The sequence below is a fragment of the Eretmochelys imbricata genome, chromosome 21 (genome assembly GCF_965152235.1).
Source record: "Eretmochelys imbricata isolate rEreImb1 chromosome 21, rEreImb1.hap1, whole genome shotgun sequence".
Classification (NCBI taxonomy): Eukaryota; Metazoa; Chordata; order Testudines; family Cheloniidae; genus Eretmochelys; species Eretmochelys imbricata.
The window spans coordinates 1,784,679-1,803,745 of NC_135592.1; the positions used below are offsets into that span (position 1 = coordinate 1,784,679).

At 40.8% G+C, this 19,067-nt stretch overlaps 1 protein-coding gene across 2 annotated transcripts in view; it reads right to left on the reverse strand.

The window, feature by feature from the left end:
- LRIG2 (leucine rich repeats and immunoglobulin like domains 2) overlaps positions 1 to 18,799 on the reverse strand; it is a 48,708-nt gene extending 29,909 nt beyond the window's left edge. Inside the window, exons 1-8 of one of the 2 annotated variants that reach the window (XM_077839331.1) lie at positions 18,671 to 18,727; positions 4,741 to 4,812; positions 4,096 to 4,170; positions 3,293 to 3,427; positions 2,406 to 2,549; positions 2,148 to 2,291; positions 731 to 874; positions 340 to 483 (exon numbers count right to left, since the gene is read on the reverse strand). In XM_077839331.1, the coding sequence (XP_077695457.1) occupies positions 340 to 483; positions 731 to 874; positions 2,148 to 2,291; positions 2,406 to 2,549; positions 3,293 to 3,427; positions 4,096 to 4,166 (782 nt within the window). In that variant the 5' untranslated portion in view covers positions 4,167 to 4,170; positions 4,741 to 4,812; positions 18,671 to 18,727. Of the gene's footprint in view, positions 1 to 339; positions 484 to 730; positions 875 to 2,147; positions 2,292 to 2,405; positions 2,550 to 3,292; positions 3,428 to 4,095; positions 4,171 to 4,740; positions 4,813 to 18,670 lie in introns of both variants that reach the window. The other variant, XM_077839330.1, reaches the window with a different exon arrangement.
- Between the last annotated feature and the right edge of the window lie 268 nt (positions 18,800 to 19,067).

Sequence of the window (19,067 nt, forward strand, 5' to 3'; positions counted from 1 at the left end):
GCACCCTGGTCAGATGGTGTGCACTGACTCTTGCTGTTGGTTAACAGGATATTCTCCAGGGCTAACAAGCTGCTGCCTGCCACCAGCACTAAAGTCAGTGGTTTTTTTTTGTTTTTTTAAAAGCTTAAGTCTCTGGGCAGCAATTACTCGTACAGACAAACAGCTCCCTCAATCCTCCCATCCCTTCAAAGGCAAGATGGCAGCACAGCAGGGACTAAGGCTCCTATTGAAGGCTTTACAGGCTCACACAGTCAGTAGCAATCACAGCCCTTGCTTTACAACTAAGGAAGCTAGCAGAAGTAAACAGGAGTTTTTAAATTGGAACCTTTCTGCACTTACAGAGTTTGAAGATTTGACAGCCATTTAAAGACACCATCGGCAATGTGAATGATTCTGTTGTCACCCAGATTTAATTTCTCCAATAAGCCAAGTCCCACAAAGGCAGACTCATCCAGGCGGGTCAACTGGTTGTATGACAAGTCTCTAGAAACATTAAGTGTACACAGTAAGGGGAAGACACAAGAGAGACTTACTGAAGGCAAGAATATCAGACGATGAGGTCACCAGAAATCAAGACTCCCTGTTCAGATTTATTTTCACTTAAACATTCTATTAGAATGTTTTGACAAAGGCCTAGCAAAAAGAGATGCAGCATTTTGTATGGATGTTCTAGCCAATATGTTCTTGGTAACATCATGAAGTCCCCACTGAAATGCAGCCCAGCACTTACAGTTCAGAAAGTCTTTGGCAGAATTCCCATGCATCTGGACTGATCCTGTTAATGGCATTTTGGCTAACGTAGAGTTGTTGCAACGTTCGCAAGCCATACAACCAGCCCTTGTTTATTTCTGTCAGGTTATTATGTTCCAGTTCTCTAAAGATTTAGAGAAGAAAATGTTTTCTAAGTAGACATTCAATGAGGAACACATTTTTACAGCACTTCCCATCAGTTGATCTTAGTGATTTGCTAACATTAAGCCTTGTAGAAAGCATGTGGGATAGACAAGATTATACCCTTGTTATAGAGGCCAGAGGAGTAAATGGATGCCCACAAAAAGGGTAAATGACTGCCCACCGTCACAGTGAACCAGTGGTGGAGTCAGAATCCTGGCTTCTATCCTTAACTCAAAATTCTCTGTTCTATCCACTAGAACATACGGCCTCTTGTTTTAAATCAACTCTATTAAAATCTCTTGGTAGCACTGCTTAGGTCATCCAAACACTCATATACCTTCTGTGTCATCCAAACACTCAGACACCTAAAAGTCAAGACCTTATAGTTAAGCCACTAACACAAAGCAAGTCCAGGATTATTAGCACTCTCACTTGTACCTAGGTATTGTAAGAGACTCCAGGTCGCTCCCCTGGCCCCCCTTCCCCCCCGTCCTCACTCCTGTAACATGCTATGGGAACACATTTTTAATGAAGTAGTTTGCACAATTTCATTTCTTAGTTCTGCATATGATGGCAAGAGTAGTAAAACTGAGTGAGTCTGAACTTGAGATTCCCTTGGAAAGTTTCTGGGAGACTTCCCAATGGACACTGAACTTACGGGGACACCAAGCTTTAATATCAATCATACCTTAGTTGGAAGGCAGTCCTATCTGTAATGCCATCAGATACCCAATCAGAAATGATGGTTTCATTTCTATATTCTTTGGAGAACAATGGTTCAGGGATAGGTTGGGAAGGCAACATGCATACCTAATCATAGCTTTGACACAGCACCAATAGCTGGGGCCACAGTAACAGGTTGAGGCTGTCAGGATTGATATGTAACTGCCATAAGGATACAGTTTACTCAATAGCTGTGCATTACAGTGAAAAGACTGGAGAAATCTTAATATGAAAACAGATTCCATCAATGGAGTAGCGAGAGCGTGACACTTTCTGAATCACCTTGGTGGATGGAGCTAAGCTGGTAGAAGGGAGAGAGACAGTAATATCTTTATTCCTCTTTGGAGTTACCATGAAAGACGTGAAGCCGAAAGCTTCCCCAAGGAAGAACAGAAATGCAAACATTTTCTGTACTTCTCATCAACTATTCCAGTGAAGCCTGGCATCATGAGAGGCACAGTGAGGACCCACTTTCCCCGTTGGTGCCTGAAGAGGATATCTAACAAAATGCCATGAGCAGCCATACTTACAGTTCTTCCATATTATCCAATCCAAAGAATGCTCCATCCATTAGTTTGCTAATCCCATTGCGCTGCATTTTTAATGATTTTAAGGATTCCAGACCCTGGAATGTAAGACTTTCCACTATTTTAATCCGGTTCCTTTTAAGTTCCCTTAAATAAAATAAGTTAGCCATAAGTGTTTAGATATCTTTCACTAAGAACACATTCTCAAGCAAATGATACAATTTTAAACATGGTTCATGGAGTTTAAGGGACATCACTTACAGGAATTGCACATGAGGCAATTTGAAGATCTTTGGTGGAATCATACTAATTCTGTTTCTGTTTAGTTTCACCACCACTAGAGAACTGGACAAATTATCAAAGCAGCCTGCTTCTAGGGTAGTTATTCTGTTGTTACTCAGATTCCTAAGAAAGGAGGAAAAAAGATTTTCTCAACATGGAAAATTCTACTTTAAAATTGCATAAGAATGTCAAACTAATATTTGTATTAGAACTAATTTCTTGTAAAGTTATTTGGTCTCATCAAGTCTCCAGTTTCAGGAATTCAAGTTCTGGTTTCATAGGTTAACCTATTTAATCCCAAAAGGACAACAGGCAAGAGCAGGCATGACAAAGACAATCAAATGACCTGGCCAAGATCAGCAAAAACTAGGGTACACTAGGAAGTAACCCAACGCTGGCTGTCAGACACAGGCATGTTAGTGTAGGAAACAGTCACTGCTAGTGTAGATGGGATAAAACCCTTTTCAACACAACCTGAGAAAGCAGGATTATGACTAGGTACCATTGTGTTTTAAGTGATTTTGTCCCATCTACATTACCAGTTGTACTATTCAGAGGGACACATTGCTGTATGTAATAGGTCAGTACCCTACTATAGATGGGACCTTTCAGTGTAAGGCTCTTTGAGGCAAGGGATCGTGATTCCTATCAGTATGTAAAGTACAAACACGTTTATAACATTGCCTACATAAGCAGCACATGGCTAGTTAACAATTCAGCCTGGGTGGGGAAAAAGAATCCTTCTACTCTCAACCCCAGCCACTGGTTCTCATCTTTTTTTACAGCGGGGGAAAAAGGTGATGTTAGGTTGTACTAAAACTATGCACTTTTAGCACACTACAGATCAGTTACCTCATTATACTTACAGGTACTTCAACTGCATTCGTGGGAACGAAGAAGCTTTAATTTCTGATATGAGGTTAGAGCTAAGGTCTAGGTTCTCCAACAAAAGGTAAAGTTGGAGCTGCTCAGCATTTATCTCTGGAATTGTATTGTGAACTCTACAAACAAAAGAAACAGCAACATGAGGACGATCACCAGACCATCACTAGGGATGAGCACCACAACTAGCTATAATTGGGGGTCCAAGGATTAGGATTAATAACCCATGTCTGAGTTAAAAAAAATTAACGTACTGTTCTGGGTGTTAAGATCGATAAAACCTTATTTCAGGTCCTGGCAATGTTGGAAGTCCCCTTCCCACAACCATCTTGACAGTAAAGGTGGTTTTTCCAACAGTCAGATTTTAGCCCCTGGGGGGCTGGAAGTAAGCGGTTTCCTGTGTGAGTCCTTGAGTCTGGAACAGACACCCTTCCCCTTCACCCCTCCCTCTTCAAAGCGCCTCAGGGCTGTTCATAAGAGTGCATGGCAGAAATCCCCCACTTTCTGCTCTCCCCACCCCCACCCCACACTCCCAGTAGCTTGCATTTGCTGGTGAGTTACAGTTACCTTTTGGTCAACTGTGTTACTAATGTCTTTTGTGGGGATGTGTGCTTTAAAAAAAAAATAAAAAAAGTGCTGTACATCTGCCTTGAAGCATTTTAAACAAAAAGATATTTAAACAAGTTTAGCTTTTAAAAAATTAGCTGCTTTCAATTCCTTTGAGACAATCTTTTTCACTTGCTTATAAGAGAAAGCAATTTTTTCAAGTCTTCAAATATTTACTTACAATGAGAGAACAGTAATATTAGAAGTTGGTTCTCCAAAGTAGGGAATTTCACTTAGCTCATTGTAATTCATCTTCCTGAAAAAGAGATTTCTTTACTGACACTTCAAAAAGGGAAAAGCCATTCTAAACAGCTGAACAACTTAAACATTTCTCTTGATACTATAACGCTGTGAACATTTTATTTACATTAATGACATTTTGCAGTGGACAGTGCTGGTAGACTCCCTAAAAGCTAGTTTAGTAACAAAAGTTTGGAAGATTCAGCAATCCAAAACACAGAACTGCTTTAGGTAGTTAAATTCATGTAATGGCAACTAAAAATTAGCTACGTTCAAAACAAAGTGATGCCCTGTTTCTATTTTAAAATAATGGAATGAGTACTAGATTTCTATGCTTCCTGCTGAAATGTGGTTCTGAGGGTTGAATATATCTCTGCCTTACATGTACTGTGCTACTAAAATAGCACAGTACATGTAAGGCAATTTCTGCTACCTTGATTCAGATATTTTTTAGTAATTCAGACAATCCTGATGTGCCTTAGGAGTCAGAGCTTAGAAATTGACAAGTTAAAATCCTAAATATGAACATGTAAGAACTCTGCAACAAAATGTTTAAAATAAACAATGATAACTTAAATTAACTTACACTTCTTGCAGTGTGTGAATAGACAAACCAATACTCCAGTTAGAGGACTGTAAGTGATTATGACTTAAATCCCTGGAGAATAAAGAGAAATAAGAGATTATTCTATAGTCTGAACCCAAGTAGTTGTGTACTCTACATTACAAGTTGTTTCATCTAAAATTCACAAGCATTTCGAATCCATTTTCATAGTTTTTGGAACATATTAGTCATATTACACCAAACAATAAAAAAGGTTTCCTCAAGCTTACTATATTAATTACTTGGGAAAATCTAGCTCTTTATACCACTAATTGACTACCTCTGTTTTTTAAAAAAAAATGGGTTGACAGGTGAAGAGATCATATGAAATATTTGCTATGAGCACTTTTTGGAAGTTTAATGGCAGTTTTCCAAAGCTCACTAGGAAAGGCTCCCCACACCTTCGAAAGATGTATTGACAACACCCTTTTAAAATTCCAGCAATGCCTCTGAGAAGGTTTTTGCAGTAGTGACCCTGTTTTCTCACCCTCCCCAAGGGTAAAACCCTTGACAGATACATATATCTTAGCAGTTAAGAGGAGTTATTTTAAAGAACAATCCCTGCACAAAGAGCACATAAGCAGGAGTCAAACAAGAGGTAGGAAAAAAGGAACTAGGGCACACTCAGAAGCATTTTAGCTCCAGTTTGTTTTTGTTTACAGAGGACACTAATGATGAAAAGGGAGGACAAATGGAACAGTAGGAAGGGAATGCAAGAGTTTGGTAGATAAAGAGACAGGAAAAATTAAGTCTTATCCCAATTCACCTCACATTTTGTAAAATGCTCTGCTTGTGTCTCAAACCTAACACGTCAATTGTTATACAATGGGGCCTACAAACCCAAACTGACATTGCAGCCCCATCATGCGGGACATTGTACAAGCATATAGTAAGACTGTAAGCTCTTTGGAGCAGGGACTATATTTTGAGGCTGAAGAAACTTACAACGGTTACCAAAATCATGCTGACAAAAGAAATGTGGTTCTAGCCTTAACTATGGAGAGAGAGAACGGTCACTCCATAATAAGGTTGTATTAAAATATTTTTTTTAAAATCCATCTCATTAATGCATTTTGGCTTCTATCCAGGGCAAAGATGAAACCCAGGTGGCTTGTGCTGACAGCCCAAACACGGTATATTAGAACAGGGCTGGCAACAGCAGCAATTTTGTGAAACAGTAAAGATAACAGAAATGGGTAACGGTTTATCTCACCCTAGCAAGCACATCAGTGACATATGCCTACATGTTTCAACAATGTCTTTACTAAAATAGAAAGTTCTGTTTCACTTAGCTTGAGTCACACCTGCCTATCAGGGAAGTATTGGATACTTTCACCCTGAACTTTCATTATAGCTTTACCATGATACAGTTAAATTAAGGTGGTATCAGCAATAGCAGCTCTCCTTTTGTGGAGCTCCTCTGATATACCACACATAGTCACACTTTAAGTGATTAACAGAGGCTACAGATATATTACAGACATAGGCTGTATGAGTTATAAGCACATCAGCAAGAGGTGGCGCATATGGTTATAAGCAATTTGATCTATGGAACAAGCAACTGCTTAGTTTATAAATGGTGGTCTAATGGCTATTTCTAAACAGAACCTTAAAGTGCAATCACACATTCCATGCTTAAATTAGGCTTGCACATTAGTAGCTAAGAGTGGGTTTTGTTTTTGTTTAAAGAGAAAGGATGATTCTCTTTATAAAATACCAAATTTGAATGTAAAATGATTTCCACCATTAAAGTGAATTCCATGATTTCACAGTCCTTTAGCATTTTAACAACTTTCCGGTTTGAGTGAACTCACATCTGAAAACTCATTTGTTAACTTTTCCCTACATCACAGAAGATAGTTGTCGTGGACACTAACCTTATTTCCATCAATAAAGAGAGATGGGATAAACACCGGATGGGATCTTAAAATCCTTATTGGATTCCCCAGAAAGAACTTCTGTGCTTAATTTTATGCCAGAATCTGGGAACAATTTTTATGCTTCAACAGTGAATGGAACACACTCTAAGATGCGTGTAAGAGATGCATGCACTTGCTTGAAAACCTGGTTCTCTCTCAACTCAGAATTTAGTTGAAGACAAAAAAAGGCATTATCTGAAATTATGCAGCTTTTTTTGAATGATTGAGACTGCTGCATCCAAAGACAACAGCTGGCCTTAAATCATATGGGTACCTGCTAGAGAATGGGGAGGGCAGGGCATGGTGCACACAATGTCACTAAACACTTAACCGTAAAACAAGCACATATCATATTATATAGAAATATTAGCAAGTGTGGGGGACGTCAGAAAGACTGATAAGTGCACTCAAGCAAATGGATTTTTCTGGCGTGCAAGCTTGTCAGAACTTCCTACACTCAAGCTAAAACAAGTGCAAATAAGTTCCAGTTGCCACACATGGAAAAACTGACCACAATTTTGCAGACTGATCAATCACATAGTGATCTTTACCATTACTTCACTTCAATTTTCTCATGAACAGAGAGTGAAAATACCATAATCATTGAATCAGGAGGGGCCACAGCAGTTACAGAATAATTTACTTATTCTAAAAGGATAGCCTCTCTCTCAAAACTGATGTTTACTGGCTGTTCGTGCTCTGACCATCAACATCACATCCCCTGTGGACTAAAAACTTCCCCAATTGTTTGCTAATTCAGGAAGTCAAATGTGCCAGAGGACTAGAGATACAATAGATAGTCTAGCTGAGTATCCTGAGAGTGGCCAGTCCCAGCTGCTTCAAAAGAAATTTCAAGGAACACCATAAATGAGAATTATGAATAACTGACTCACATGGGACATTACATCCCAAATCCAGGTGCACAGTGGCTGTAACCTGAACCGTGATGGTGTATATCTCTTACAATGTTTGTACTCCTATCTAGTGTAGCCGTGGATGTTTCATGCCAAATTTTTTTAATCCTGCTAAATTCATGGCCACGACACCTTGTAGTCATGAGTTCCATGTGCCCGAACTCACCACACAGATCTCAGCACCCTTATTTAAGCTTCTAAGTATGCTTGACCTGCCATAGCTGTCTCAGGCATCTTCCTCTTCAAGAGCTCCTACAATGTAATCAATATCCCTGATGAATTTAGTCCTTGTAACAACACTAGATTGTTGCAACATAGACACTAAGTTACTAATGAATCTTAATTTCTTTCACCACTCCAACCTCTAGAAACCCTGATGCTATTCGAGTATTAATAGAGTGAAGAACGAAAACGTCTTTGTGAAGAAAAAATGGATTTTAGTGTTAAGAAATCAACTCCTAATCACGCTAAATCATCTATAGTGACACAGGTGTAAAAAAAATTACTTCTAAAAATTCTAGATATCATGCAGTCAGACATGCTGTTAATGTCGCTCTTTAGTATCACTGGGATGCAAATAATTTAGATAAGGCATGCAGAAATCCAAACAGGTTTGTGAACGAGAATTTGGTGCTTCAAAAAAATTCAGAGATACCCTCAGAAATAGATGAACAATACAAGTGACGTTTTTCTCCTTCTGGAGAGCCAGTGAAGATGAAATACAGGTGAAATCCTGTCCACATGGAAACCAGTAGAAAGACTCCCCGTCAACTTCCATGGGGCCAGGATTTCACTCTTCATTTGTAAGAGAATTATAGACAACACATCTGTATCCAGCATTTTGTAGCATTACTTGAATACTAACTGAAATGCCAGTGGCTCCTGTAAGAGAACTCTCCTTTGCAGAATTGTTTTCACATGGAGTTTCTGCAACACATGTTGCTTGTCAATAGTAAGAGTGAAGCCACCACCATTTAGACCTTTTCTTTTAAAAAAAATTTAAGCAGCAAAATATTAAGAACTAGATGAACTGCCTTTTCTTCCATCTGATTTGTATGGAGTGCAACTCTCTCTGGCACTAACAGGTATGCTCATCACAACAGTGCTAAAAACAACACAGCAGATGAATTACAAACATTTTGATCATGGCAATTACACATACAATGGAAGAACAGCAGAAAGCAGACAAATTCAGTCCTGTAGGTTTATCCACTCATTAACCTTGTACTCATAGGGTGAAATCCTACTTTTCAAATCCAGTCAAGAAATTAAGAATAGTCTGGAAATTGGATGGTTTGAGCAACTGATACTGGGTTAGAACCTGTTGCTCAATTCCAGCACAGGTCTGTGGTCACCTAGAGCTTTATGAAACGTGTTCAGTGTCTGAAAGAGGTCTTGCGGCTTCAGTCTGCTTCCAGACAAGCAGAGTTCACACACAAAAGCCACCACTTGAGTGGCCATCAAAGACAAGGAACCAGGAATTGACTAGGTCATGGGAAACTGAACAAGTCTTGTCCCTTAATTTCAGGCATATTTTAGCAGTCATTACCATTAGTTTCTGAAGTCAGAGATTATGTTTAATGTCATTTGAAATCTGTGCCTCTACACTTTCAGAGAGGACATAACTACAGCACTGGTTCATAGTGCTAACAGCCGGAGATAGTGACTGGCACAAATGATAATCAGAATGATGTGAAAAAGATCCTACACCTTGGAAGCACATTATTTTACAGCAGAGTTTAAAATTTACTCTTTGGGCTACTGGTGTGTAGAGAGCTGCCTGCTCACATGTTGCTACCTCTCCATTTCCATGCTGTAACTAATATTAGTAATAAATAACTTTCTAATATCACCTTTCCATGTCAGCAATTGTTGTAGTTGCTCTAGAGAAGTTTTTCAGTCTTAAGTAGGATGGGAAGAGGGAGATCACCACAACATAATCTCTGTATTAGAAAGAGGGCTACTTTATGAAGCAGTTTGAGTACACTTGTCCTGATGGTTTACTTCAAGTCTTACTGGTTCCTCAAACTAGCAGTGCTTTCTTGGCACTGACAGAACTGGAGCAAGCTCCAGACCTTGTATTTTTTTGTTCTCTGGGGGATTCATGTGTTACCATGGGAATATATGCTAATTTCAGTTAAAAGCTACTCTGAAGCTGAGACTCTGTTAGATCAGTACATGGCATATCTAATACTGTGCTGCAGCTAAATAAAATCCCCCTCCGCCCCCCCCAAAAACCCCAACCCAAACCCACAACACAGTTTCTGTACTCATCTTACACCGTACCTACAAGCATGAGAAATTCTAGGAAAGCCACAGTCCAAAGGAAGCTGACGAATTCCTAGTGACTTAAGAAATGAAAAATTAGGATTGTCGCCCTAAGCCCACCGCATTCTAAAAATACAGATCTTTATTCTGCACTTGAGGAAACCTGTGCTGTAAGGAGCATAACCTATAGTTACCAAAGACTAATGGATAAGGAAAGTAGAAACCAAATTTCTGGTCTCATAGGAACCAGCTTATATTTCCATTGAGCTCCTGGCTGCAGATTCAGTATCCTTGTTCTTTTAACATAGACTATTTCACTTATTTTCAACCTTTGCCATTGGACCATTGAATTCTCCCAGTCTTGGACAAATATGCCAGTCTACAGCAGATTTTTTTTGCTTTCCCATCAGGAACCATCAACAAAATCCCTTATATTCAGGAGATGTGAAAAGAGTAAAAAGCCCCTGAGATGGAACAAAAAACCTAGCCAGGTATAATCCAGTGTATCAATCTTGTGGTCCAAGAGTCCAAGGTACTTCCTGAGCTTTCAATGCCAGGATGCAGTGGATCAATCATTTAGAGTAAGCCAGTTCAAAATGAACATGGGCACTGCAGAATGGCCTGGTTAATTAATAGCCACAACTTGCAAGCAAGCTAGAACAGTTCATGAAATAACCAGGCATTGAGAAAAAGCATCTAGGAAAGCATCAATGTGGATTTACCCTGCTTGGCTAGGCTGGAAAACTCTAGCCTTTCTATAGATTTGTGTAGTTCATCAGTGACTAAATATGTGAACAGAGACTTCTCACCTACTGTTATGCTATCAATGATACTAGCTTGAATCATTCCTCACTTCATTAAACTCCCTTAATTTTTATATTTGATGAAACTAATTAAATGAATCCTGGAGTGCCAAAGCAGGAAAGTTTATGCTCATAAAATTATAAAATTTAAGGTAATGACATATTCAAATGTTTAGAATAACTATATTCCAGCAAATAATTCAGAAGATATTGACTGCAGGAATACGTTGGGCCTTGCAGCAGGACAATAAACTTGCATTATAATGGGCAGAGGAGATTAATTACAGCATAACAGCAAATAGTTTATTATTAATATATAATCTGACCCTCAACAAAGCCCATAGTTTAACTAGTCAAATTCTAATGTCTGATTTGTCTACCAAATGATATTACGCTGAAGCCTCTCTCATTAAGATTACTGTGAAGATATAAATGTAAAGTTCTAAAGCAAGGTGTTTTATTAAGAAGGAGATCCAAATTGCAAAATAGGTTTTCACTGACAAGATACTGAAGTAAGACTACCTGCTTTTTCAAGAACTTTTGCATTTGGTGCATTAGAGCATAATTTTGGACACTGTTTATAACTAGTCACCAACTATTGCTTATGCCATTCATTTTCAAATGGATCATTTGGTTTTTCTAACATTTTACATTTAGTGATCAAACAAGTCTGACTTTCCAAACAAGGGGACAAATTATTCAGTCACACAGGTAAGACTTTCTGCTTCTTTCATCCTAAACTCTAAGTATAATTTGTATTTTCTTGTCCTGAAAAAATCTGCTTGGATTTGCACTGTGAAGTTCCTGTTTTGCAGCATGCACATTGCTCTGTGTAATCACTGTATTTTAAAGTTTCATCTTGTGTGGTATATAAGTCATCTAAACATTCACTGTGAGCTGAACGATTTTTTATCTGTTAAGTAAATAAGAGGAAACGCACATACCAAACTGAAAAGGAGTACTTGTGGCACCTTACAGACTAACCAATTTATTTGAGCATGAGCTTTCGTGAGCTACAGCTCACTTCATTGGATGCATACCGTGGAAACTGTATCCACGTGCAGTTTCCACGGTATGCATCCAATGAAGTGAGCTGTAGCTCACGAAAGCTCATGCTCAAATAAATTGGTTAGTCTCTAAGGTGCCACAAGTACTCCTTTTCTTTTTGCGAATACAGACTAACACGGCTGTTACTCTGAAACATACCAAACTGCTGCCTTTATAAGCCCTGGAGAACGGTCCAAATCCAATGTAACTGAATAAGTAGATGCTGGAGTTTGATATGACTACAATATTCCCATTGCTTAAGTGTATAATGTTTAACATCTAATATCATTTAATGATATATCAAGATACAGTCTAAAGTCCATACAGTGTGGAAACTGTACTGTAAGCTCGATCTGATCACAACTATATGAACACGCTATACTTTAGATTCACCCTCCAGAAGTGTAGTCTCCAAATCTTCTCTCCAACAATAAAATGGATAGGTATGTCAGTTCACTTGTCGGATGTCAAATCTGGATTACCTGTCAGATGCATTCCACTAGATGGCAGCTCCATGGGTGCCTCCCCCAGCGCCCCCAATAGATTTTAAGGACAGAAGGAATCACCACTGGGATCATCTAGTCTGACCTCCTGCATAACACAAGTCATAAGACTTCACTTAATTAATTATTGCTTCAAGTCCAATAGCTACAGCTGAACTACAGCACATCTTTCAGAAAACTATGGATGCTCTTATAAATCAGGTTTTAAGTAATGGAAAAACCACCACGACCCCTGGTAACTTACCCTGACTTAAAAATGTGTACCTTATTTCTTAATATGCAGTCTGTTTGTCTAGCTTCAACTTCCAACCATTGGATCTTGTTATATCCTTTGTCTGTTGGATTGAAGGGATCGTTATCAAATTTCTATTTCCCATTTAAGTTCTTATAGACTAATCAAGTCACCCCTTAACGTTCTCTTTGATAAGCTGAATGGACTGAGATCCTTGAGTCTTTCACTATACGGTATGTCCTTTAATCTCTTAATCACTCTGTGGCTCTTTTCTGAACTCCCTCCATTTTTTCAACTTCCTTCCTGAGTTGTGGGCACCAGAATCGGACATACTATTCCAGCAGTGTTTCACCAGTGCCATACAGTGGTAATAAGATCGCCCTGCTTCTATTTGATAGTCCCCTATTTATATATAATTCTTTGATGTTAGTCGTTTTAGTCAGAGTCACACTGGAAGCTCATCTTCAGCTGCTTATCCATCATGACTCCCCCTTCCATCTTCTTCAGACTCTGTCCCAGGATTGATCTTCCCCCCACCCCGTACATATGGCCTACATTCTCTGTTCCTATATATGACCTTGCATTTGGCCACACTGAAACCAGAGCTGTGAGAAGAACCAATTTTTTAGCTTGCTGGCAATTCTGAAAATTCTAAAATAAGTTGTTTCAAACTGAACTAAAAAAAACAATTAAAAAAAATTCAGTTAACTAAAGAGTCAAAAAATGTGTTTCAGGTCATACAAAATGTTTCATTTTAAAAACCTAAATGTTTTGGCTTTGACTATTTTTATATCTTGATTTTTAATACAATTAAAGAAAAGTTTGAAGCGAAATTCATTTCAAGTCCAAAAACATCAAAATATTGTGTTTTGAAAAAAATGTACAAATATATCCAAAATAACATTTCCTTTTTTCCTGACAAACAAGTCATTGAAATTGATAAAGACACAAAATGTTTTGGTGTTGCCAAACCTGCATCTTTCTCCCAAAACGTTTTGGCTGAAAAATGTTACTCAGCATTAATTGAAAAAACCCTTTAAAAAAACAAAGCCAAACCCTGTTCCCAGTTTACTGAGCAGCGACCTGTCTTCATTATTTATCACTCCCTCAGTCTTTGAGTCATCTGCAAACTTTCAGCAATCATTTTGTCCCAGCTCATTGATTAAATAGTGTAGGGCCCTACTAGAAACATACTATCCTAATGAGGATTCCTCATTTGCCATTATATTATGAGATTACTGCATTGTCCAGTTTTTAATTCATTTAAGGTGTGTCTCATCTCTAGTCTAGTTTCAGAGAAGCAGCTGTGTTAGTCTATATTCACAAAAAGAAAAGGAGTACTTGTGGCACCTTAGAGACTAACCAATTTATTTGCGCATAAGCTTTTGTGAGCTACAGTTCACTTCATCGGATGCATTCAGTGGCAAATACAGTGAGGAGATTTATATACACACAGAACATGAAAAAATGGGTCTCTTGATTTTGTCTCATTCTAGTTTCTTAATCAAAGTGCTGCACGATACCAAGTTAAATGCCTTACAGAAGTCCAAGCATATTAAATCAATACTATTCCTTTTATCAAACCTGCAATCTCAAAATGTGATAGATCTTATCAAACTATTTCCCATAAATCCACATTGATTGACATTATATTACCCTCTTAATTATTGATTAATGGAGTCCTGAATCTGCCATTTCATTATTTCCACCCCCCCTCCCCCCCAAGATAGGCTATCAGGCCTAGGAAGCTGACCCTGTTTATCCTTTTTAAATACTGGCATAATGTTAGTTTTCTTCCAGTCCTCTTGAACTTCTCCAGTGTTCTGAGAGTTCTAAATGGTCCCTACCGCTCCTCCAGTAGCTTTTAAAGCTCTTTGGTAAGAGTTATCTGGACATGCTGATTTAGAGATCTTTAGCTTTAGCGCTCGTCTTCCACACAAACTGTGGAATCTAATCAATACTAGGGATATTGCATCATTGGTAACCATGTTTTTCCTCCCTTATGTCCTAAGAGAAACATTTGGAATGATGGTTTTCTGAACACTTCATCACAAGCCCACATTTTAGGACTGACTCACTTACCCAGAAAAAAAAAAAAGCAGCCTACTGGAAGCTATATCTGCCAATAGTTTGCATACATTTTTCCCAAAGAATAAGATAAGAATTTCTGGTCCTTTAAAGCAATAAGGGGCAGAACTGATGTCAAAGTGCATGGGTGTTGACATTTATTTCGTGCTAAGAGATTTAATTCTTAATTTACACAACAATGCAGGTAAATAACTGAATATTAAATGGCTTTTGTGCATTATAGCTTTTTGTTTCGACCAAGAACATTTAGAGTAGTTGTGGAAGTAGTTATGTTCCCCACCCCAGATGCTTTTTGCGCTAAACTCCTGAAAACCATAACAGAGAACATATACTTAATTATTGTTTACAGCGTTTGTCAGATTGCACAATCTTGCAAAGGAGCCAACAACACTTCTTCCCATTGCATTCTGTATGAAAGTTTTAAACACACCCCTTTATCTGCTTGGAGAACGACATAAGTACTTTCGTAAGCTAGAAAATCTGCCCTCATTAAATAAAACAGATTTTTTTGTTTTGTTTTTGTGATTAGCTACCTGATGAACTACAGTTATTCTTCAGGAACAGAATATTTTCCTTGGAGAAAGTCTGAGTTAAGACATTCCCAAATGACATTGGCAGAGGTTTTCAAGGTTTGTTAAATCTTATAATAGCCTGGTTAGCAGGCTGTATTTGCGTGCTGAATTCAACTTTGTAGCTTCCCTTTATCAGTTCTTATTGTTTATGGCAAGGAGGGAACATATCTTTTGTGTTGCATTACCCACCTACAGGATAGTGAGCGGAAGACAGAGCATGTTAACTGAGACATGCCCTACTTTTCACAGTTCAGATCCTTGTTTCCTCCCAAAGCTACAGCTTTTCACAGGCAATTCCTGTTTATGACTATATACATAAGCTATGGGATTCCAGAACTTGGGATTCCAGTTATAAATATCTGAATATGGGTTTTGCATTTATCTTCCAAATGGATGTTAAACAGTTTTGAGCATCTGAATTCTCCTTTCATCAAACCAATGCAAGTCAACTGGGCCTAATCTACATAGGGAAATACATAGAGATGGTTTTGGTCCAAGATAAGGTCTGCCCGTTCTTTTATACACAAGGGCATTTGATTTCCCTCAAACTCAGTCCCAGATCCACAAAAGTATTTAGGTTCCTAACATCCACTGATTGCAATCAAAGTTAGGAGCCTAAATACTTTTGTGGATCTGGGACTTTACCCCTTCTCTTCCAAATAGCAGCAAGTGTTATGCAAAGGTTATTAGTATTTATGTTTAATACAGTGGTGTCTAAGGATAAGACTTTCAAGGACATAACAGAGCAGTCCCACCCACCCCCAGTCTGACACATTCTGTGCTGTTAAGGAGGATGAAAGTCATGTGGAAGGAGAACATTAATCTGGAGTGGAGGGAAACCATCCCATAGTTGGGACCCTCCTTAAAGATGATGTGCTGGTACCCTCTCTCACTAAGGATACCCCTCCTGGGGAGGGAACCCTATTTATGAGGAAGAGCCAGGTAATTATAATTAGGGATTTGATCATTAGAAGTATAGATAATTGGGTTTGTGATGACCAGGAGAACTGCATGGTAAATTGCCTGCCAGGTGCAAAGGTTGTGGATCTCAAGAGGCATCTAGACAGATGTGCAGTGCTGGAGACGAACCAGTGACATAGGGAGAGGTAGGAGAGAAGTCCTGGAAGCCAACTTTAGGCTGCTAGATAAGAGATTGAAGTCCAAGACCTCCCATGGGAGCATCCTCTGAACTGCTTACAGCTCCACATGCAGGGCCAGAAAGACAGGCAGAATTGCAAGGTCTAAATGCCTGGAGGAGACGATGGTGTGGGGAGGAGAGTTTTAGATTTATTAGCAACTTTTGGGAAAAGGAGGAGCCTATTCAGGAAAGATGGGCTCCACCTAAAAACAAAAACACAAACACACACAGATCCAGACTGCTGGCATGTAAAATTGAAAAGACTATAGGATATTTTTTAAACTAGGGGAAAGCTGACAGGTGTGAAGGAGCATATGGTTCAGGCAGAGACATCTCTTGGAGAAGAATTTATTAAAGGGGGAAATCTGAAGTAAATATGAATATGAAGTAAAGGGGATAGGAAAGAAGTTGGTAATGTACAGGTAGAAGATAGAGTGGAACAGTCAAAATGACTGCAACACCACACCTATGATTGCATATGTTGCCACCTGAAGTGTGAAATCCATGCAAATTTCATACAGTCATATAATCTGTCTAGCTTTATAGAAAATTTATAAACTCTTACAACCTATACCAGGGGAATTTGACACTTTTTGGCTTACCTAAAACTATCACTTTTAAACTAATCACAGATACTAGCAAATACCTTGATTAGCCAAATAAAAAATTAAGCAGTTACATTTTCACTGCGCTCAATATTAGCTGCCCGTTAAAATCTGTAGATGTCCAAAGAGGATGTTCCAATAAAGAAGTCAATTGCATTTCTATAATACCTTTAAATCTACAACTCACAGGATCTCAGAGCTTCACAAAACATGTGCATTCAGCACCACTGAATTGCAACCACTAACTAGCACAGGTGGTGCAGGGAGAATAAACAAACTGGCAAAGAACAAGTCAAATCCAATTCTTTAGAAAGGACCAGTAGCTTTCTAATATATTCACATGGACTACACTGGACCCCAGGTTACAAGGTGATATTGAAAAGTTAACTGCATGAATCTCAGTTTCTCTCTTTCCAGAAGATGAAGGGCAGAATCCACTGGGATCAGAACTGGCGTTTCAAATCAAGTCATTACCTCATACCATGGACTGTTAAAGAAAGATGTTATTAAACAGTTTGGAGCATTTAAATTCTCCTTTTATCAATCCAATATAAGACAACTGGGCCTAATCTACATCAGGAAATTGAGACAGTGTTTTGGTCCATGATAGGGCCAGCCTATTCTTTCACAGCTAATGGCATTTATTTCCCCTCAAACTTTGGCCCAGATCCACAAAGATATTTAGGTTCCTAACGTCCAGTTTTTTCTCGGTTAGACTAAAACCAGAAACTTTGCACAACACACCTCTCTTGGCAGTCAAGGAAAGCAAATTTGCACTTTATACCAATAAAATACTATTGATTAGATTCACTTTCTCATCTGCAACAATACAATGATATTGTTCCTTTCCCCCAGATACCAGATTATATACATTATGGTTCAGTTTCTAGGAAAGCATTACCTCAAGACATCTCTTTCTATTGCTAAACTATTCTGTAGTACATCCTCTACAAGAGAAAAATTGCAGTTTCATTATATAGTTTGGAAGATTAGCTGTCACTTAAAGTCAATTTCCAGGCTAAATAAAGATCAAGAAGCAGGACACATCTGAAAATGACAGCTTTCAGAAAAGGAAGCCCTATAGAACAGGGATGCTTTCCCAAAACAAATTCTGCTTACTAAAGTTTATTTCATTTCAATCAAAAGGACAGAAACAGCCACCTGCTTTAAGAGCGGACCTATTCAACCTAGCATGCAGCAAGAAATCGGTCTCCTGCCGAGCGCTCAGCAAGCCCTGCCCGCCCATCAGAAGCCGCGGACAGGTTCAGTCCAGACCCGGCCAGCCGCAGGCCCGCCGAGCTTTACAGCGTATCGTCCAGCCCGAGGCGGCCGGAGCCGGACCTGCCCTTCGCACCGCACGGGCCAGGCCCTCCAGCAGCTAATGCCCCAGACCCCAGCGACCGGGGCATCAGGCGGCTGCGTCCCCTCGAGGGCTCTGAGCGCCAGGGCGGCGGCGCCGGCGACCCACCGGGACGGGCTCTGCCCCCGCCCTCGGGGCCCAAGGGAGCCGGCCGAGCTCCCCTACTTCGCCCCCAAGAATCCGCGGGCGGGACCGACGGGGCGTCGCGAGGCGGCCCGGCCGCCCCCGTGACTGCAGCGCCTCGCCCCGGCTGGGGCTGCGAGCCCGGCACCGGCACCGCGCCCCGGGGCCGGGGCCGGGCAGGCTGAAGCCCCGCGGGCCGCGCCCAGGGGGCCCGCCGGGACCGGGCCGTGCGGCGCCGAGAGCCCCCCAGCCGGGGCGGCCTGGCGCGCAGGGAGGCGGGGCAGGGCCAGGCGCCTTGGCAACCGGCCCCTAGCAACGGCCGCCCCCCCCCCGTACTCACAGGCCCGTGGTGCCGGCGGGCAGCGGCGGGATCCTCCGGCGGCCCGCGCCCGGCCCCCCCGGCAGACGGAGGCGGCTGCAGTCCAGCAGGCCGCGGCGGCAGGAGCAGGGCGCGGCGCAGGCCTCGCCGGGCGGCCCCCCGGCCGCGGACAGCCCGCACAGCAAGAGCAGCAGGGGCAGCGCCCCGCGCCGCCGCCGCCCCGCTCCTCGCATCCTGCCGGCCGCGGCCCTGCCCCAGGCGGCTGCGGGGCGCGCACAGGCCGGCGGAGCCGCGAGCCCCGCCCACCGCGCGCGGCGTCCGACCGGCCAGGTGACAGGCAGCAGGGGGCGGGGCTACGAGCTGGCACCTGGAGGGGGAGGAGCCAATAGAAGGAGGTGAGGCGACAACTCGCGCGCTC